Source organism: Cebidichthys violaceus, unplaced genomic scaffold, assembly GCF_023349555.1.
Source record: "Cebidichthys violaceus isolate CVI_PGR_0920_01 unplaced genomic scaffold, fCebVio1.0.p SCAF_32, whole genome shotgun sequence".
Lineage (NCBI taxonomy): Eukaryota > Metazoa > Chordata > Actinopteri > Perciformes > Stichaeidae > Cebidichthys > Cebidichthys violaceus.
In genome coordinates, this window is record NW_027176506.1 from 918,869 (window position 1) to 941,904 (window position 23,036).

At 43.8% G+C, this 23,036-nt stretch overlaps 1 protein-coding gene across 1 annotated transcript; it reads left to right on the plus strand.

Annotated features, from left to right (window-relative positions):
* Positions 1-46: 46 nt before the first annotated feature.
* On the plus strand, positions 47-21,119 carry mpp2a (MAGUK p55 scaffold protein 2a). Its single transcript, XM_068724817.1, has 14 exons — positions 47-133; positions 6,450-6,498; positions 11,724-11,824; positions 12,346-12,501; positions 12,614-12,784; positions 13,533-13,640; positions 14,056-14,175; positions 14,695-14,826; positions 14,953-15,055; positions 15,882-15,950; positions 16,096-16,257; positions 16,427-16,629; positions 18,485-18,613; positions 18,722-21,119. Exons 2-14 carry the CDS (start codon positions 6,468-6,470, stop codon positions 18,896-18,898), a joined length of 1,662 nt encoding a protein of 553 aa, XP_068580918.1. The 5' UTR covers positions 47-133; positions 6,450-6,467; the 3' UTR covers positions 18,899-21,119.
* The last annotated feature ends 1,917 nt before the right edge of the window (positions 21,120-23,036 follow it).

Sequence of the window (23,036 nt, forward strand, 5' to 3'; positions counted from 1 at the left end):
TCTCGGAAGTCCCACGCGCTTTTCTTCTGCCGCTGACGCGTTACGTCTCGACGGTGAGCAAGCCAGACGACAACAGAAGCGCACGAGACATCACAAACAGTTCAGAGGGAAGCTCGTCTGTTCGAGGTGAAAGGTGGGTGGGTTGCGATTTATCCACCGCAAACATGGCGGCTTTATTCACTCCTCGTGCTGCTACCGTGGAGCGCATTCTTTATTCGGTTAACGTTAGTGAGAGAGCGGCTAGCGCGACACACTGGACTGCCTCCACAATGGTGCGTAGTGCAAGCGGTACTGTTTGTATTGTGTGTGTATATATATGTATATATATGTATATATATATATATATATATATATACATATATATATATATATATATAGTATTTGTAGACAGTATTAAGATTGCCAACTTCTGTATTGTTAGCATTTTGTTATTCGGGCTGCCTGTGTGTGTGTGCGTGCGCGCGCGCGCGCGCGCGCGTGTGTGTGTGTGTGTGTGTGTGTGTGTGTGTGCTCATGCTTTGTTATATGTGACCCCTGAGACTATATATATATATATTATATATATATATATATATATATATATATATATATTATATATATATATATATATATATATATATATATATATATATATATACATATATATAACAGTACTGACTGGGTTCAGGTGAACCATGTCCATGCTCTTGACACCCTCCACTCATCCAAACACTCTACCTATTACATATTGAATATTATGGGGTAAAAAGGTGATGGGGGGGGGGGGGGGGGGGTCATTGTATCTTTTATTTAGAACAATCGTGTCCACCATTGATGGCAGCTACACAGCTGCTACCATGTTATGTTTGTGAGACGCTGCAAGACGTACAATGTAGTAATGGGTTGTGTGTGTGTGTGTGTGTGTGTGTGTGTGTGTGTGTGTGTGTGTGTGTGCACCTGGCAGGATTCGTCTCTTTACATATTGGAGCATGTGAGCAGATGGATGATGGTGGGGGATGGAGGGAGGAGGGGCAGTGATGGAGGAGGCGGGAATAAATTAGAGAGTAAAGGAGGGGAGGATGGAGGTCGAAGGAAAGGAGGGAGACGTTCATGGAGCCTCTTTCCTCTCTGGTTCTCTTTGACCTGGCTTTCTTTACCACTTTTGGATCACAAGGATCACACACCAGCACCCACACTTTTTCTTTCACTGTAACTACATCGTTACAGAATCTTCTACTTTATTTTGCCATATGCTGACGAGGATGCGGTGCATCAAGCCTGTCAACTCACGCGTTGACCATTAGCTTCCTCCTGCTAGCATAAGCTGAGGCGGTCAGCACCGCAGTGGGCCCTGCTCCTTACCACAGCCATGGCCCGCCCACAGTCAGCTGTCTTTATCTAGTGAGTCCAGGTCTGGGTCCCTGGTCTATAGCGTTATTGATTGTCAATGCAGTAGTCCCACCTGGACTACTGACACTCTCTACTCTCCGGAGCCCCGGCGTCGGCCATCAGACCTCTGGAGCTTGTCCAGAAAGCCGCAGCTCGCCTGGTGTTCAATCGCCCCAAGTTCTCCCACACAACTTCCTTTCTCCATTCTCTACACTGGCTCCCTGTAAGAGCTCATCCAGTTTAAGACTCTGGTGCTAGAATACAGGGCAGTGAAAGGAACAGCTCCTTCCTATCTCCAGGCCACGGTCAAGCCCTACACCCCCGCCCGACCACTTCTCTCTGAGCGACGGGGCGATCGGTCGCCCCGTCGCTCAGAGGTCCTGGCGGCCGATGGACCCGGTCACGTCTGTTTTCTGTCCTGGCCCCACAGTGGTGGAATGAACTTCCCATTGACGTCAGGACAGCAGAGTCGCTGCCCATCCTTCATCAGGCTGAAGACCCACCTCTTCAGGAAGTGCTACCCTGAGCCTTCCACTCGGCACTTATTGTATTCATACTAGCTTGTTGCACTTATTGTATTTGTATTACTTATAGCACTAACTGTTTCTCTTGTTTCTGTACTTTGGCTCTGAGTTATGCTCTGCTTCATGCTCTTAGATGCTTGTTTGGAAAAGGAAATGTACTTATGACTTCTGGTGACTAGTAGTTCTTTTGATTACCAATGTTGATGCACTTATTGTAAGTCGCTTTGGATAAAAGCGTCTGCTAAATGACTGTAATGTAATGTAATGTCAATGGTATTGCTGTTGGCTGTTGTAGTTGCACGCTGCGGTCGTATGCGGCGGCTACCTGTGCCACTAACCCGAACTTGCTCCACCGACCAGCACCGGTGTTGGTTCCCCTCTAGCGCCTGACAGGAGGCCGGTGTAGCAACTGTAGTAACAGAAAAAGTAACGGTGGTGTGCTGGTCATGAACTTCCCTTTTATTCCAGAAGTGGTAAAGAAAGCACTATAATAAAGGTCTAGAGGGAGGAAGTGGGTCAACCGTCCCTCAGGTGTGCTCTATTATAGCAAGACGGGGAGCCTGTCACTGCTCAACACTGTTCAGGAGACCATGTATCTGAGTAAGCATACCATTTGAACAGAAAGCAGAGTGTGAACGTGAAATCAGTGAGTCTGCTCTCAGGTTGAAAAAGCTCTTAAATAACGATTCAGTGGCATGTGAGCAAGGGAGAGACGAGAGGAGAGACGAGAGGAGAGACGAGAGGAGAGACGAGAGGGAGAGACGAGAGGGAGAGACGAGAGGAGAGACGAGAGGAGAGACGAGAGGGAGAGACGAGAGGAGAGACGAGAGGAGAGACGAGAGGAGAGACGAGAGGAGAGACGAGAGGGAGAGACGAGAGGGAGAGACGAGAGGAGAGACGAGAGGGAGAGACGAGAGGGAGAGACGAGAGGAGAGACGAGAGGGAGAGACGAGAGGAGAGACGAGAGGAGAGACGAGAGGAGAGACGAGAGGAGAGACGAGAGGAGAGACGAGAGGGAGAGACGAGAGGAGAGACGAGAGGAGAGACGAGAGGAGAGACGAGAGGAGAGACGAGAGGGAGAGACGAGAGGGAGAGACGAGAGGAGAGACGAGAGGGAGAGACGAGAGGGAGAGACGAGAGGAGAGACGAGAGGGAGAGACGAGAGGAGAGACGAGAGGAGAGACGAGAGGAGAGACGAGAGGAGAGACGAGAGGAGAGACGAGAGGGAGAGACGAGAGGAGAGACGAGAGGAGAGACGAGAGGAGAGACGAGAGGGAGAGACGAGAGGAGAGACGAGAGGAGAGACGAGAGGGAGAGACGAGAGGAGAGACGAGAGGAGAGACGAGAGGGAGAGACGAGAGGAGAGACGAGAGGAGAGACGAGAGGAGAGACGAGAGGGAGAGACGAGAGGAGAGACGAGAGGGAGAGACGAGAGGGAGAGACGAGAGGAGAGACGAGAGGGAGAGACGAGAGGAGAGACGAGAGGAGAGACGAGAGGAGAGACGAGAGGAGAGACGAGAGGAGAGACGAGAGGGAGAGACGAGAGGAGAGACGAGAGGGAGAGACGAGAGGAGAGACGAGAGGAGAGACGAGAGGGAGAGACGAGAGGAGAGACGAGAGGGAGAGACGAGAGGAGAGACGAGAGGGAGAGACGAGAGGGAGAGACGAGAGGAGAGACGAGAGGAGAGACGAGAGGGAGAGAACGGGGAACAAGGGGGAGTCGTTGATGATGAAGATGAGTGGAAAAGTGAAAAAAACCCAGTGAGGAGGGAAGAGAAGGAAGTGAGGAAGGAAGGAGCAGTAGGAACGAGATGAGGATGGAGAGGGTAGCGTGGGATCTGGTCTGTGTGTGTTTGGGTGTTTTCTAGTTCAGGGACACAGTGACTCACGGTTCGGTTCGGGTCGTGGTTCTTGAGTCACGGTTGGGATCAGCAGAGATTCGGGGGGGTGAACACTTAAAGAAAGAGCGTTGGGCTATTACATGACAACACAGAGATTTAGGGCGACCAACTAGAAAGTAGATGAAATAACAATACTCAACTCTGTCAACATGAGGACTCTGGTCCCTCTCCCTTTCATCATTACGGAAAGACAATAACAGCCGGTCTACAGCAGGGGTCGGCCATTTTGCCCTATTGTCCACCAAATAAAATGTGTCTGATATCATCATCATGATGATTGAAGTGTGAAAAAGAAGCTGTTCACAAGTGTTCAGAACCGATGGATCCACCAGCTCCGTGTGATTTCCAGTGGCTTGTTTTTATTGATTCGGGTTCCGTTAGCTGTTCCACGCTCAACAGCTCCTCCCCCTGGGATCCTCAGGAACACTTCATTTCATTTACTGGCTCGGATAATCGAGACGCAGTGAGTCTCAAAGTGATGCTTCATGGGTTCTGTTCATTCTCGTCACCATCAACACCTCGAGAGCCGTGACAACTACAGAAAGATGTGCAAGAGATAACATCACCATACTTTATAGCTTCTCAGATGATGATTGAAACGCACGCGTGAATAATGACTTGGTGCTTAGAGTGCAAAAGTCAGGTGTGCAGAGTATCTATCAATGAGGGTATAAGCTTGACTTAAAGACTACAAAGATAGACTTAGATCAGTAGATCATTATCATCACCCAGACAAGTCAATCCTTAACTAAACCCAAACATCAAATACATTCAAATAATACATTCTGACTTTGAGACAATGAGACACTTGAATTATCTAGTAATACAACAAATGAAGTTCTCTCTTAAGGCTTGTATTTAAATCAGAAAAATGATTTGATGCCCAATATGATCCTGAATTACAGTACAATAAATCACATTATTGTTAACTATTGTAGGGTTAGGGTTAGCTAGGTCATTTGCAGTATTGAATGGGTTTTCCCCGGGGTCTCCTCCCATCCATCCTCTCTATTATTAGAGAGGATGGATGGGAGGAGACCCAGAACCAGCTGGAGGGACTACATCTCCAGCTGGTCTGGGAACGCCTCGGGATCCCCCAGAAGGAGCTGGAGCATGTTGCGGGGCAGAGGGAGGTCTGGACCCGACCCCGGATAAGCACAGGACAATGGATGGATGGAATATAATAGAGAATAAAACTGATGTATTGTTTGCAAACCCTCACTAATGCATGTTATGTTAGCTTACCACAGGTATATTGGTGTGAGTGTGTATGTAAGAGGGTGATGAACGTCTTTACACCTGGACTGTACCTAGAAGTAGTATCTTCAAGCATCTCCCACCACACCTGCTGTCATCAGCTTACATATAATCAGTGAGATAATAATGGGTTCAGATATGATTTACATCCTCTTCATGTGTTAAAGGCTTTACAGCTTCTCCTTTTACTCCAGCTTCTCTTCCACTCTGCTGCTCTTGCCTGGGTGTTACTGTGTACTGTTACTGTGTACTGTGTACTGTGTACCGTGTTACTGTGTACTGTTACTGTGTACTGTGTACTGTGTACTGTGTACTGTTACTGTGTAATGTGTACTGTTACTGTGTACTGTGTACTGTTACTGTGTACTGTTACTGTGTAATGTGTACTGTTACTGTGTACTATGTACTGTTACTGTGTACTGTTACTGTGTACTGTGTACTGTTACTGTGTAATGTGTACTGTGTACTGTTACTGTGTACTGTTACTGTGTACTGTGTACTGTTACTGTGTACTGTGTACTGTGTACTGTTACTGTGTAATGTGTACTGTGTACTGTGTACTGTTACTGTGTACTGTGTACTGTTACTGTGTACTGTGTACTGTGTACTGTTACTGTGTACTGTGTACTGTTACTGTGTACTCTAGCGTGAGCAACAATGGAAGTGTGTGAAGGCCAAACTGAAGGAGGGCAGGTTTCCATGGCAGCCACGAGCTGTAGCTGCAGCTTTGACTGTTAGAGAGAGAGACAGAGAGACAGAGACAGAGAGACAGAGAGACAGACAGACAGACAGAGAGACAGACAGACAGTTAGACAGACAGACAGACAGGGGTTTCATATAGAGTTGAATGGTTGGTATTCCCCCTTTGTTCTCCTCTCTTTCCCCCAAATTGCGATTGTATTGTGTCTGTTGTCATGGCGATGTATAGATTAGTTACGCCCACATCCCCCCCTCGCTTCACGTCTCTCTCTCTTTCAGTATGAATGCTCATTTTCAGAACAGTTGCTGGGGCTCCACCCTCCTTCGCTGGCGTCCTTGCCTGCAGTGTGTGTGAATGTGTTTATTGTGCCACGCTGTGGGAAGAGGAGGATTTTACACACACCTGCTGTCCACAGTTGTACAAACTGCAACAACACAACACAACACAACACAACACGCTGGCTTTGTCCTCACAGAGCAGACGTGATGGTGGTGGTGACTGTTGAACCATCCTTTAGCTGCTATGAACAAACCTCTCTCTTCACTGGTGAACCAGTGGAGGTTGTACCTGTTTCACTGTTGGGTGCTGCAGCTGTACTGGAGCAGTGTGAGGGTCACGCTGCTACACTAACACTTCATTTACTGTAATACATGGACTACTGTGTCCCCTCTCACTCTTCATCTGTCCTTTCTTTCTCAGGTTGACTGGAGCGTTACCATGCCTGTGGCCTCCACCAGGACAGAGCCTGGTGAGACCAGACCCCTTCCTCCTCACTGTCTCTAGGACCAGCGTGTTCTTTGTTTGTCCCCCTACTGAACATCCAGCTTACTGTTCAATGGGTCAACAGGGACAACAGTATCTGACTGAGTTCAAAGGCATCTGTTACTTAAATGACGCGAGTAATCTGTTACTTAAATAATGGGAGTAATCTGTTACTTAAATGATGGGAGTAATCTGTTACTTAATGATGGGAGTAATCTGTTACTTAATGATGCGAGTAATCTGTTACTCAAATAATAGGAGTAATCTGTTACTTACATAATGGGAGTAATCTGTTACTTAAATGATGTGAGTAATCTGTTACTTAAATGATGTGAGTAATCTGTTACTTAAATGATGCGAGTAATCTGTTGGACTTCTGTAACAGCCCTTGAGCAGGACGCTCTTCTAGAGTATCTACAGATACACACAGCGTGTTCAATGTCACAGTGGCAGACATCGGAAACACATCGTCAACACATCGTCAACACATCGGAAACACATCGGAAACACATCATCAACACATCGTCAACACATCGTCAACACATCGGAAACACATCGGAAACACATCGTCAACACATCGTCAACACATCGGAAACACATCGGAAACACATCATCAACACATCGTCAACACATCGTCAACACATCGGAAACACATCGGAAACACATCGTCAACACATCGTCAACACATCGTCAACACATCGTAAACACATCGGAAACACATCGGAAACACATCGTCAACACATCGTAAACACATCGGAAACACATCGGAAACACATCGTAAAGACAGCTGAAACACATTGGAAACACATTGGAAACACATCGGAAACACATCGGAAACACAGCTGAAACACAGCTGAAACACATCGTAAAGACATCGGAAACACATCGTCAACACAGCTGAAACACATCGGAAACACATCGTCAACACATCGTAAACACAGCTGAAACACATCGTAAACACATCAGAAACACTTCGGAAACACAGCTGAAACACATCGTAAAGACATCGTCAACCCATCGGAAACACATCTGAAACCAACACATCGCAGTTTTACTCATGGATTGTTTTGGTTTTCTACAAATATGAACCTTTTCCATCAGTATAATAATAATAATAATCACACACACATTTTACACACGGTGCCTTTAACTTCTACTGTTAGGGATACAGTTGTCCAGCAGGTGTTGTGGGACTATGGTGAGTGGACATTAGAGAAGTGAATCCATCTGGTGCACTTTCACAGATAGGTTTGTGAACAACTGTGTGCTCTTGTAATAAAGCTGTGATGGAATGTAACTAAGTACATTTAGGCTACTCAAGCACTGTAGTCAAGTACATTTTGGATATACTTGTTGCCTTACTGTAGCTTTACTTTACATTTTACGGTACCTTGTACTTCTAGTGCACTACATCTCAGACGGAAATTGTGTACTTTTAACTTCACTACATTTATTTGGTAATATTAGTTACTAGTTTACTTTGCAGATTCAGATTCGTAATACAAAATAGGAATCAACTAATAAAGTTGATTTGTTATTAAGTGGTATATAAAACCTGATTGAAGTAGTTATAACGACACATGAATGCATCAATGGTCCACTGATAAGGCCTTCCCTTACTAATGTATTTTAAACAGGCCATTCTGCATAATGAGTAGACTTTCACTGTTGGTACTTTAAGTATGTTTTGATGCTAATATTATTGGGCTTTTACTCATGTAACATTTGTAACGGAGGACTTTTATTTGTAAGAAAGGTATTTTTAGAAATAATTGAATTATTAAAATATTGGTTGTGTAAATATGAACGTTGATGACAGCAACAGTCGTGCCGGGAATTCAATGCTGTCTAGTTAATTAATAGGAAACACTGAGATGTGTGTGTATGTATCATACATATGGGTTAGATGTATGATAAGAGCTGATCACAGTGATGATTCCACCTATGATATACATCAGCGAGCAGCACTGACAACACATCACTATTGTGACGACAGTATAACGATCTAGCACCAAGAACAGCACCATATACAACTCATAACCGCAATAACTCAAAATCATATTTCACTTATTTTCTAAGGTTGTTGACATCATAAAATATGACAGACAATCAAATCTTCATTCTAAAGCCTCAATAAAAGCTATGAACGTAAAGAAAGGTGGTATTCGGTACAGCCCTTAAACATAAAGTTAGCACACCGACAAACTGACTGTTGTTGCCTGATGGGCTTGAGTTTGCCATGTTATGATTCCAGCATATTTATTTATGCTAAATGCAGGACTTGTGAGGGTTTCTGAACAATCGTTGTCATTGTTAGGGCCTGAGCAACCGACAATGTCGGGCCAACGAAGGCCCTATAGAAATCCAACGCCCCTCGTTCAGTATGTCCGATTTACTTTGAAATTCGACACACATGTCCAGCTCCGCTTGCTCTACGAAAAAGCCTCTCAGACCCATAAACTCCGCCTACCAATATTTTCCGCCATTTTTCATTTTGTGAAAAACGCTTTTTTGCGAACTCCTCCTACACCCTCGTTCCGATTGATACCTAATTTGATGTGGATCATTACTGGATCTAGATCATCAAAATCTATCAAAAGCTTTTGGATATCTCTTTGCATTTACAATATATGGACCAATAAACTTCATAGGGGCGTGGCTTATATATCAATACACATAACTTCTCAACCATTTGTCTTACAATTACCAAATTTGCAGCATATGTGCACATTGCATCCTGTAACATACCCTGACATTTTCATACCATTCAACCACTAGGGGGCGTTACAGTAAACCCTCCATGTTGGTTTTTTTTGTCACTTTTTTGCATTTTTCAGCCTTTTTTACTTTAACGAACTCCTACAGAATTTATGTGATCGACTTCAAATTTGGTCAGGATGCTCTTAAGACCTTTGTGATGAAAATTTATAAAATTCGTCAGTTTTCATTGGCGTGGCGTGGCGGCCATTTTGCCTCATTCGGCACGAAAAAGAAAGTTGTTGTAACTCCAAGGTACATTAATCAATCTGCACATGTTTTAAGCATGATGCTACTTCAAGCTTGACAACATTTCAATGCCAAAATGTTCAATAACTCATAGCGCCACCTACTGGCTAAAGGAAATGTCACATTTTATACTTTTATTTACTCCTCCTAGCCAGTTCACCAGATCAAAGTCACATTTGGTAAGGAAAGCCTTAACACATTGATGATACTTTTTCATGAATGTTGTGAGTTTTTGTTGAACGCTGTTGCCGTGACAACACATCATTCGCCATGAAAAAGGAAGCTGCTGGTTCACTGGCTTGGGATGCTCAAAAAGAACTTTGAACATGGGCCATAGGTCATGGGGAGACATATTTTATATGGGTTTTTAAATTTGTTTTAAATTGCCTCCATAGCGCTCCCTACAATATTCAAAACATTTATTGTTATTATTTACATTTATTGGCGCTATACTTTAACAAACTCCTCCTAGATAATTGTTCAGATCCACGCCCAAATTTGGTCAGTATGATCTAAAGACCTTTGTGATTAAAAGTTATCAAAAGCGTCATGTTTGATTGAATGGTGTAGCCGTGGTGTGGCGGCCATTTTACGTGACTCCCCATGAAACAGCAAGCTGATGTATCTCCACTGGACTTGTTCAAACTTGCCATGCTTGATACCAGTCATTGCCTGATTTCTTCAAATTGAACAATATATTGACTGTTTAAAGTATACTATAAATATAAATAAATACAAAACACTTGGCTTCAAACTTTTTTACTTCAAACTATGAACAATCTATTAACCGTTAACAACAGTTCGTTTGATCGATCTCGTCTGCCACCAGCAGACTCACGCACAGCTTTGGTGTTTAATGTGGCCATGCCTGGTGCAGTGTCCAGCCACTGTTAAATAGTGGTCCTGTGCCACACTGGTCCACCCATCACACATAATAGCAGCCTTATTAACTTGTGCTAACGCCTGAATAACATTCTGTTCCTCAACAGAGTAGCATGCAGGAACTAGTGCACTGGACAGACCCTCCCTGATGGGGTCTGTAGAGGATTGAGGGCAGCGGTCATCTCTCTGTATAAAATACATTTGAGGATATTTATTAGTCTTTTTGACAAATTGTCTTCATGGAACAGATTTGATACAAATATTGTTTTCACATCACTGTTTTTGACCTGAACCGTGGAGATTCCACAGTGGAAAAAGAACGCAGTCCCTTGACCACACATGTGGTCCTGACCTGTGGAGGTCCTCCACCTTCTCTTTTCTTAAATGAGCCTTCTTAGCCAAGGTGAATGGGGTCACTGTTATAAATATAAACATAAATAATGTTAAATATTGTACAGGCATCAGAAGCATCACTGTGTGCCATCGCTAGTTTCATTAACATCACACTGACTAGCTGTGATGGCGGCAGGTAGCCTACTGTTTGCTAGTAGCTAGCTAGCTTAAACATGGTTATGACGCCTAATTTATCATTTGTTATCAGGCCTACTTTAATAAATGCAAGATTTACAATCAACGTTCCATTACTAACTGAGGGAAGGCTGCTGCTGTCATCACCGGTTTTCGGTACCCAACCCTCGTCCTCGCTGCTCGCAGCTTTAACTGTTAACTGGTTTCCATCAGATTTCAATCAGATTGTGTGAACCCTGGTTGTGCTATACGGTGACAAAATAGGGTATTTATGAATTATTGTATGGCTTTGAATTAAGTATTTCATTGAGCAAAAGATCTGAGGTGTTCCTCTACACACGTGTGTGAATTGTGTGTTTTCATAATCATGCTTAAGCAATCGTAAAAAACTCTAGATACACGTCAAATCTCCTCTTAAGATAAAAAAATGCTATTTGCAATTAATTTACAATTAACTATCATGCGATTAATCACAATAACATATTTGAATTGAAAATTGTCAATTGGCAGCTCTACAGCAGTCCTTCTGTTTAACCAGAGGAGCTCTGTCTCATTATTCTATTATTATAATAATGTCCCTCCTCTGTCTCTATCTGTCTCATTATTTTATTATTATAATAATGTCCCTCCTCTGTCTCTGTCTCATTATTTTATTATTAAAATAATGTCCCTCCTCTGTCTCTGTCTGTCTCATTATTTTATTATTATAATAATGTCCCTCCTCTGTCTCTGTTTGTCTCATTATTTTATTTTATTATTAAAATAATGTCCCTCCTCTGTCTGTCTGTGTTGTAGTGCCCCAGATGTTGGACGCGATGAGCGACAGCACCACCAGCTCCACCACCGCCAATGACTTGGACCTCATCTTCCTTAAAGGCATCATGGAGAGTCCTCTGGTCTGGAACACACACACACACACACACACACACACACACACACACACACACACACACACACACACACACACACTCACTAAATTACATCAATAATTAAAATGGACTTACCTGTGTGTGTGTGTGTGTGTGTGTGTGTGTGTGTGTGTGTGCATGTGCACAAACTTGCATATATATGTTTCTGTCCAGATGTTGTATCTCTGTGTATCTAGTTTCATATATATGTTTCTGTCCAGATGTTGTGTCTCTTTGTGTCTATGTTCATATATATGTGTCTGTCCAGATGTTGTGTCTCTTTTTGTCTATGTTCATATATATGTGTCTGTCCAGATGTTGTGTCTCTTTTTGTCTATGTTCATATATATGTTTCTGTCCAGATGTTGTGTCTCTTTGTGTCTATGTTCATATATATGTGTCTGTCCAGATGTTGTGTCTCTGTGTGTCTATGTTCATATATATGTTTCTGTCCAGATGTTGTGTCTCTGTGTGTCTATGTTCATATATATGTGTGTCTCGTTTGTTAGGAGCAAGAGGAGAGCCTGAAGGAGCCGCGTCCGTCTCCAGTGAGGGAGAACAACGTGGAGCTGCTGCAGGAGATCCTCAGTGACCTGAACCCCTTCACACAACACTCCAACACTGCAGCTGAGCTCGCCCGCATCCTGACACAGCCTCACTTCCAGGTGGAGAACACATGCATACAACAGTACAACATGTCCAAACCTGAATACACAATACAATGTCTTTTCTCTTCACACAGTTAAAGTAACAAATGACTTTGAACATCTTCCTCAGTCTCTACTGGAGACTCACGATTCAGTGGCGTCCCAGGCATGTGACAGCCCCCCCCCCAGCCCGTGTGATTTTGCGGCTCATGAGCAGGAAGACGGACACACGCACAGCCTGCCCCCGCCGCCCGACGCCATCCGTATGGTGGGCATACGCAAAGTGGCGGGGGAGCACCTGGTAGGTAACATCACAAGTTAAACACAGTGGACACAACTCACCTGGTAGGTAACATCACAAGTTAAACACAATGGACACAACTCACCTGGTAGGTAACATCACAAGTTAAACACAATGGACACAACTCACCTGGTAGGTAACATCACAAGTTAAACACAGTGGACACAACTCACCTGGTAGGTAACATCACAAGTTAAACACAGTGGACACAACTCACCTGGTAGGTAACATCACAAGTTAAACACAATGGACACAACTCACCTGGTAGGTAACATCACAAGTTAAACACAGTGGACACAACTCACCTGGTAGGTAACATCACAAGTTAAACACAGTGGACACAACTCACCTGGTAGGTAACATCACAAGTTAAACACAATGGACACAACTCACCTGGTAGGTAACATCACAAGTTAAACACAGTGGACACAACTCACCTGGTAGGTAACATCACAAGTTAAACACAGTGGACACAACTCACCTGGTAGGTAACATCACAAGTTAAACACAGTGGACACAACTCACCTGGTAGGTAACATCACAAGTTAAACACAGTGGACACAACTCACCTGGTAGGTAACATCACAAGTTAAACACAATGGACACAACTCACCTGGTAGGTAACATCACAATGGACACAGCTGAGTTCATTGCACTCTTCTGCTCCAGGCCCTCTTAGTGTTGGTTGTAAAGCATCTTATTATTACTGTTGATGATGGAAACAACAGCCTACCTTGTTGTGTTTCAGGGTGTAACGTTCAAGGTGGAGGGCGGTGAGCTGATCATAGCACGCATCCTACATGGAGGGATGATAGACCAGCAAGGACTGCTGCATGTGGGAGACATCATCAAAGAGGTGAGGTAGACTCCACTGACCCGTACACTCTTGATTCATGGTGGGAGTGCCTTGAACTTCCAGCTGCTGTTTTCTTCAGAAACACTAACTGTTGTGTCTCTTAAAGAAAGAGTTCCAGAGTTTTAAATGAGATCGATGCAAATATTAAGCTCCTGTGAGCAGCCAGTTAAGCAAAAAGCACTAAAATGAGGAAGAACTTACCTGGGAACAGCCAGGCTCTGTCAACAATATGTAGATTCTGTCCTGATCTGATCTTATCAGTGGACTACCTCAAGGTTGTTGTCCTTTATTTTTTGGTCTGTAGCTCACCAAGCTCTTGTGATATTTGTAACCTGCCATCTTCCATTACAGGTCCCACAAATGTGATTATCAATGTGTCAGTTCAGAAGCGTTCTGCTGTCCAATGTGTCGGCAGGTGAATGGACGAGAGGTGGGCCAGGATGCCAGGGTGCTGCAGGAGGAGCTGCAAGCCGCCAGCGGAAGTGTGGTTCTGAAGATCCTGCCCAGCTATCATGAAGCCATACAGCCGAGACAGGTGACAGAGCGGACACACAGGAGGCGTCTGGTGACTGCCTTCTGCACCCTATTTATCCCCTGATACTGCTTCATTGTGAACAACAACTCTGTGTTGAAACGGTCAGGAGAGCAGTTAGCGTCAGCTGCTAGCTGGTGGGCAGCACAGTCCTGCTGGGCTGAATAACGGAGCTGACAGCTGATGATAACAGAGGTTTACGTTGAGTTCAGGCTCTGTTCACTACAAAAGAGTGTTAGAATATCATCGTGATTTGTTCAATGTAGTCGTGTAAATAAATGTAGTTGATTGAAGGAGATGTTCTCACGCCTATGACATAATAGGACCTGATCCTAGCACCAGTTCTAAGCAGTGTTTGCTATGATTAATCCATTAGTAGTTGTAATTACGTGATTAGAATGTAATTAGTAATGCCAATAATCAAAGCAAATATTTTGATCAAAATACAATCGATAACAATGCGTTTGCAGAATGGTATTGTATGGACTACTACATCTTTGGCATCGGTATGTGTTTCTCCAGCTGTTCTTTAAGTGTCACTATGACTACGACCCGGCCAACGACAACCTGATCCCCTGCAAGGAGGCGGGCTTAAGGTTCGAGACAGGAGACATCCTGCAGATAGTCAACCAGGATGACGTCAACTGGTGGCAGGTGGAGTACATCAACACTTCTACAGTAGACGGAGAGCTGCTCATATTCATATGTTCTGTAGATCAAGATGTGATGAAGCCACAGGACCTTTGGTGGTGTGAATATGAGTGTGTATGTGTCACACAGGCCCGTCATGTGGAGGGTGGCAGCGCAGGGCTGATCCCCAGTCAGATGCTGGAGGAGAAGAGGAAAGCGTTCGTCAAGAGAGATGTGGAACTGGCACCAGCAGGTAACTGGAAGAATAATGACAACAAAGAAACAATATTCATGGTCCATAAGATAATAATTATTCACAAAGAAAGTGATGCATAACAGCTTTAAGTGTGATTAAGGCAAATGTGGCCTACTTGAGAGTAGCCTGTGTCTTTAGAGACGTCCATGTTCTATTACTGAACGTCTGCCCTACTGCCTGTCGTTTCCCACTGTCCTCATCGTCAGTGCTGTTGCACACTGCCATCTGGTGGCGAATGCCATGTAATTGAAATTTCAAGTACCAGCAATCAGAGGAGCGTTAATAAACCCAAGCTTTTCTAAATGTCAAAGTCCAAAAGTTCCTGAAGTGTGAGAAATATCAAACTAAAAGTATGACGTCTAAAGAAGCAAGAGGCTGTTCAATCTGCCTTCAATCCAGATGTCTGGTTTACCTATTCAAGTCATCAGAGGTGCAGTACGCCAGACCGTCCCGCGTCTACCTTCAGACTGTTTCCCGTTGCCGACCCGGCCTGTTTGGACTCCTCCTTGTCTCTGTCCCTCTGGGTCTGTCTGTCTTCTCCCCTGACGGCTCGGCGTTCCACCGGGTGGATTCCTCCACGTGAGCCGATCCGAGACCGTCTGCCCGTCGTGTCTTCTGCCTGGAATAAAGCTTCGTTCAACTGTTCTGTGTGTCCGTCGTGCCGTGTCCTCACCACACCCGTTACACTTCCTCTCTACTGGTTACTACTGGTGCTAATCGTCCTAACCAACAAATAGTTTGGCACCTTAGCCAGTGAATGGGAGGCATGACTGATGACAATCAGCTAGTGTCTGACTAACTCTATGCCCAATTTATGTGACAGGAAATCTTTGTACTGGTGTTGGAGGGAAGAAGAAGAAGAAAATGATGTATGTGACGACCAAAAATGCAGGTAACGCAGCTTTAACATGTCCTCGCATAGAGCCGTCACTGTTACATTTGTCCTCTGTGAAACGTCCTTCTGTCCTTTTTCCAACGCTCCTACTCTTCTTGTTCCCTCCACCCTTCTTTCCTTCCTCTCTTTCTTCCCCTCTCAGAGTTTGACAGACATGAGATATTGCTCTACGAGGAGGTGGCCAAGGTCCCGCCTTTCAAGAGGAAAACTCTGATTTTGATTGGTGCCCAGGGTGTGGGGAGGCGGAGACTGAAGAACAAGCTTCTCCTGAGGGATCCGCTGCTCTTTGGCACCATCATTCCATGTATGAAGCTGAATATATTTCAGTAGCAGCATTACTAGGCAGATAAAGACTGAATCCTTAAGATTTCTGTGGAGCAGAAACAAGCTGATGCAGGTGTTTCTGACAGAAGATGATTCAAACGGGGAGGGGAGATGCATGTGTGCGTATGTGACTGCCTTATTGTTTCCAGACACCTCCAGAAAGCCCAAAAAGGAAGATCGCGAGGGTCGCATGTACGCCTTCACCAGCCGCAGCAAGATGGAGACCGACATCAAGAACGGGCGCTTTCTTGAACACGGAGAGTACGACGGCAACCTGTATGGAATCAAGATGGACTCCATCCACGAGGTGGTCGAGGCCGGACGTGTCTGCATACTGGACGCCAACCCTCAGGTACGCACATGTACCCCAAGAACGACTGAGCGCCCTGCTTTAACAGAATAATAGAAATATTCAAAAAACATCCAAAGCCAGACTCAAACATCCCCGACTCTGCAGCTCCACTACACCCAGACACCACCCTCTTTACAGCTCCGTCAGACCAGTGCTCCAGTGTTCCTCTAACGGACCTAAATCCAGTCTGGATCTTCAAACTCCTCTAGTTCCTCAAGTAGTAACGTGTCACTTGTACCAGTTTTGTCTCAGTAGTATGGAGATGCAGGTGGATAAATGAATCCACGACTTCATTTCCCTTTGAATATTCTGTCTGTGCTTCAATGACCACATCAAAATGTGACAAAGCAAGAGTCAGACAAGGTCACACAGCTCTCCCACCACCAGTCATCTTTTAAAAGCTTCCATCGTGGGGGGCACAGCAGACCACACTGTAAACACAACAGGGACATGTAGTGGACTCGTTAGCTACCATCTAGCCTTACAGAGCGCCGTTAACATGAAGTCAGTGCTGAGCAGGGAGCGCACAGAGCTCTGAGCGTCTTCACTGCTGTGGGCCACAATGAGAGGAACCCTGAGAGTGTCCGTGAAACCAAAACGCTTCACTCAGAAAGGCTAAATGCTGGGGGGGGGGCGGGGGTGATCATTCTTTGTGGGTTCTTCACAACAAGTGACTCCATTCACATGAAACAAAGTCATGTGATCCATTTTAAGAGTTAAGTAAAGTAAAGTCACTACGCTGTTAAACAGTCCAAGTATTCACAAATGGTGGAGTTGGGTAACCCGTAGTGACTGATTTGTGAATCAACTTAGTTCAATGTAAATATCTGTCTATATATTAGTGAGTCATGGGACTCAATGTCACATGACTCTAATGACCGTTTGTAAATACAAACAGTTGTGTAATACAGCATCACGTTTCCTAAACGTCCCTATTTGCATGGCTTAATAACGTTCAGAATCCTGAAATGCATTTGTAAATGGTCATCCTGGCATTTTAATATGCATCTGTGAGTCTCATCTGTGTGGGTCGTTGTGCGTCACACAAACAGGAAAGACACACATCTGTAAAGGAATGCTACAGGTATTCAGAAAATGGACTCGCTTCATTTTCAACCCATTTTACTGAGGTTTGGTCTATTGATGAGGAATCCCAGAACTCTGTGTTGATTGGTAATCGTGGTTAATTAGTGAAATTAAATTCAGTTATTATTATTCAGTTGTATTATCAGTACAATGTAATAACTATCTGTGCCTGATCCAGAGAATCGTACATACAGAAGCTGACAATATCTAAAATGACTCAATAAATATGAAATGTACCAAAAATGAACATAACAACATTCATTCACTGATAGAATGTGACAGTGATAGTTCAGTATTTACATTTTTCCCTTTAATTATTTCTATGCATACAGTTTTCACATGATCTGTGAATAATCAGTGTCTATACACTATACACTATATACACATACATACATACATACATACATACATACATACATACATACATGTGTCTCTGTAATATTCACTCTGGCTTACTTTGTGCTGTGGACATTTACTTTAAGTAATAATTATAATAATATATTTTAAACTAAATCGGGGAATTAATACAAAGATAATTTAATAAAGAAGCAAATTAAAACACAATTTGTCACATTTTATCAATTAATGAATTCCTGCATTTATTTTGAATATTATGTTTGGTACATTTGATGGCATGTTCCTTTGGTAATGGAGTTATTGATCTATTTCTAATTTCTACAGTATATGACTTGTTGCAGCTTCCATAGGAGAGTATAACGTTGTTCCTTCAGTGTCACCAGGCAGGCATCTGTGTGTTGATGTCTTCTAGTCTCTCAAAGTGCTGAGGACCTCTGAGTTCCTGCCCTATGTGGTGTTCCTTCAGTCTCCAGACTTTGAGGTGCTCAAGGCCATAAACCACTCGGCCGTCGAGGCAGCGGTGGTTACCAAGACGCTGACGGTAGGAAGTCTCTGAAGAAGAGCCGTAGAACTCGACAGAAACCGCAAATAGTTCAGAGAAGACATTTGGTAATAATCCAATAACCAAGTCACATGTTTTGCGTTTCAGGATGAAGAGCTGCAGAGGACGTGCGACGAGAGCGCTAAAATGCAGGCGGCGTTCGGCCACTACTTTGACCTCGGCATCGTCAACGACAACCTGGACGAGACCTACCGTACCGTCAAGGCCGCCCTGGAAACGGTCTCTAAAAACCCCCAGTGGGTCCCGGTCACCTGGGTGTTCTAGTGGAGAGCAGAGGAGGAGCCTAAAGGCACTGGAGATATGCCACTGTGTAAATAATGGAAGTTCTTAATGAGGTCTCCTAAAGTCTCCAAAGACCTCTGCGATAGCTGAGCGTCAGGAAATAATGTTCTCGCTAAAGAAATCCTGAGATATTTTCTTCACCGTGTGACTAAGACGTCCATTATTTAAACAGTGTCTGTGTGTCTGTGCCGGGAGGACAGGGACGGGAATACAAAGAAACGAGGGAAGGAAGGAGGAGAAAAAGACGAATGTAGTGTGTGTGTGTGTGTGTGTGTGTGTGTGCGTGTGTGTGTGCGTGTGGATTTTAGACTTTTGTATGTTAACTTATTTGTATCGTGACGATCATCAGATACTGATGTTACACTTAATCCTCCAGCTGTGAGGACTAACAGCAAAATCGGATCTATTCATCAGTTTCTCTTTTCATTTACCAAACATTAGACCTGAGACGTTTTCATAAAGAAAGGGCCTCACATCGTATCCTGTTCAGTAGGGTGTCTGCCGTGGGTGTTCTGGTGTCACTGAAGAGGAGGGCCCGACGTTGAGTTTCTTTGTTTACACAGAGGGAACCACTATTCATGTGTTTAATGGAAATCTGAGCTTGTGTTTTTAGCCCAATGCAGCACTCGCTTCAGGACAGAAGGAACGATCAAAGCAACACGAGCAGCGCTTCAGTCGCTGTCAGGCGGAATGAGTTTCTATTGGAGGACGTTAACCTCGATGTAGTGATGGAGAGCCGCTCGCCACAAGCCTCAGTCCATCTCCTCTCTGCAGCTCAGCAGTGAGCCCTGCTGGCACAGCGACTACGTCACCGAGCTTCTACGTCACCGAGCGACTCCAACTGCTTACCACAGAAGCACAGATGTTTTTTGCTGCACTCTTTCTGGAGAGCAGGTCTTAAGCCAGATGATCGGAGTGCGTTTTGCAGGCGTAATGCAACCTGCACCGCGCTGCCTTGTTGCCCGTTCAACCAGAGTTTTGATTTTATCTTGCAGTTTTCTGTGTCTTTTCAAATAACGAACCGTACGCTACAGGTAACGGTACAGTTCGAATGGATGAAAACTACTACGGCACAAATCTGCCTCCGGGCCTGCTGTCTGCTACGGCCGGTAGACGGTGAAGCCACCGCGGTGACAAAGAACTGCAGTGTGTTGGTCGCTTTTCTGCTCGGTTCAAAATACTGGAGGCCTTTAAAAGAGCTTAAAACGATGTCAGATTATCCCATCCTGTCATGAAGCATTGAGACAAACAACTAAAATCACATGAGGAACAGTTGATGTTATTTAGCAACGTATGAATTTAGAAAAATGAAGAGAATAACACAAAATCTGTCAGATATGAGTCTGTCTGTCATGAACACAGACAGCGTTACCCAAGACCTAAAGACCCCAGGGTGGTTGATAGAGGAGTCGTTAAAGTGTGAACTCCACACACACACACACACACACACTGCACAGAAGCTCTATTTTACTACAACATTGTCTTTCATAAGAATGAGTGGCTGTGTTCCAACACTCATACTATCATCATCATTTGTATTTTGTATCATTCATAATTCAAAGTAAAAGCTCCTGCTTGTATTTACTAGCTCAGTAGTAAACCGTGTGTAGTTAGCATGTAGCGGTTTTCAGTAGGTGTGAGGCTACCAGACAGGACTTCTGTTTGATGTCCAGAGTGTCATTAGTAAAGACACACAGGTGTCTGTGAGTGAACGACACAACGGAAAGAGGCAGGTACCCGACAAGACCGAAGCACTTCAAAATAAAAGTGTGAAAGAATGAAGACAATTTAAATTACAACAAATGAGTTTCTTCTGTTTTCAGCCTTTCAAATGTGTGGTGCACTCCTGGGCCACCGTACCTGTAACGCTGTGCCAAAGCTCCTTGAGCCGCTTGTTTGTACTCTGCTCTGTTATTGTGGCCGCTGCTGAACTCTTGATGCACACTGAAGTGTTTGGGGTGAGATGAGTGAAATAGGTGTGGGTCATAACTCCTCATACCAGTTGTTCACAGCCGTATTAGAGGAGACATTTGGTGACTCATTCTTTGTAAAATCACATTTGTATTTATGCTCTATTTTTTTAAAAGTGGCTTGAAAATAGCAGGTATTTGTCTGGCAGCTTTGGGACACACATTCCAAAACCTCACTGTGTCCTTTCTCTAGGAAACCTCCCAAATGCAATAAATCCATTTCTGTGACTGTATCTTTAATGAGGGACATTTAGACTCCGCAGTAACAGCTGCTTTTACAATTTGTATTCGGTTTGTACCAACATGACTCACTGACACTTATCTGTTTGAATCAATGAAGTGACTTGAAGTATAGGTTTACTCTACATATGTACACTGTATATGTACAACATTTGCACTTTTGAAGGGTGTCATTTCAAAACGTTACACAACATCATTCAATTTGAGGTGTAAAGGAAAACGTTTCCTTAACGTTACACCAGTGATTTAGTTCTGAGGAAGTCACAAGAGACAGATTTAACAAAGGAATGAAATAGGTTTTTAGAAAGGTACAAATACATCATTCTAGTGTTTGCACAAGTCGAGTATTACTCCCCATGATCTTGATGTGTTCAAGCTCTGGAGGGCTTCAAACTCACTGGTCTGCATTTCACTTGAAACCTGTATGGGCTCTAAAATGCATGGCTCTAAAATGAAAGTGAGTTCCTTTTGAACCTTGTAGTTTTGTTGTAGGACTGATGATTGTTCATGCTTCTGTCTCTACTGAATAAATAATTGATTCTGATCGATTATTGATTCTGTATTTCTTACTGAGAATTTGTCTTCTTGTTGCCACTCTATGCAATATGAGAATGCATTGTTATACATACACTGCAAATGTGCATTTATTATTGATACGTTTTGTCTTCTCCTTCCTCTCTGTTCCTCCGTCCAGCCACACCTTCACTCATCAGCCCGTCAGTATATAACGGTTCACGGTATAACGGTTCACGGTATAACGGTTCACAGTATAACGGTTCACAATATAACGGTTCACAGTATAACGGTTCACAATATAACGGTTCACGGTATAACGGTTCACAGTATAACGGTTCACAATATAACGGTTCACAGTATAATGGTTCAGTATAACGGTTCACAATATAACGGTTCACAGTATAACGGTTCACAATATAACGGTTCACAGTATATAAGGGTGAACGGTATAACGGTTCACGGTATAACGGTTCAAAGTATAACGGTTCACGGTATAACGGTTCACAGTATAACGGTTCACAGTATAACGGTTCACAATATAACGGTTCACAGTATAATGGTTCAGTATAACGGTTCACAATATAACGGTTCACAGTATAACGGTTCACAGTATAACGGTTCACAATATAACGGTTCACAGTATAACGGTTCACAGTATAACGGTTCACAATATAACGGTTCACAGTATATAAGGGTGAACGGTATAACGGTTCACGGTATAACGGTTCACGGTATAACGGTTCACAGTATAACGGTTCACAATATAACGGTTCACAGTATATAAGGGTTAACGGTATAACGGTTCACGGTATAACGGTTCAAAGTATAACGGTTCACGGTATAACGGTTCACAGTATATAAGGGTTAACGGTATAACGGTTCACGGTATAACGGTTCACGGTATAACGGTTCAAAGTATAACGGTTCACGGTATAACGGTTCACGGTATAACGTTCACAATATAACGGTTCACAATCTAACGGTTCACAATATAATGGTTCACAGTATAACGGTTCACAATATAACGGCTCAAATAGCAAACACTTTAAGATAGTTCACAATTTGCTATACACTCACAACAATGCAGAACAGATCACAACTAACCTACATACATAATCTACCCCCCCATACTTGGTCTGACCCCATGACATCACTGCTGACATCATCATGGTGTGTTCTCAATCACTTCATCACGCCCCTTTTTTCAAAGTTCCTTTAACTCTTTAATCCTCTGAACCCCAAAATCCACCGGCGGGATGGAAACGTATGGGTTCCTTTAAACGATTGCCAACACTACACCGATGATAGCCGTCATAACTGTCAGATCGTCATCATTCCGACGGTCCTTCAACACGTGTGACGAACGTTTCAGAAAACCCAACCGAAAGTAAGCA

Coding starts and splice junctions, on each gene's coding strand:
- mpp2a (XM_068724817.1), top strand. CDS start 6,468: ATGCCTGTGGCCTCCACCAGGACAGAGCCTG. Junction 15,056..15,881: donor TGTGGAACTGGCACCAGCAG/GTAACTGGAAGA, acceptor TTTATGTGACAG/GAAATCTTTGTACTGGTGTT. Junction 18,614..18,721: donor TGGTTACCAAGACGCTGACG/GTAGGAAGTCTC, acceptor TTTGCGTTTCAG/GATGAAGAGCTGCAGAGGAC.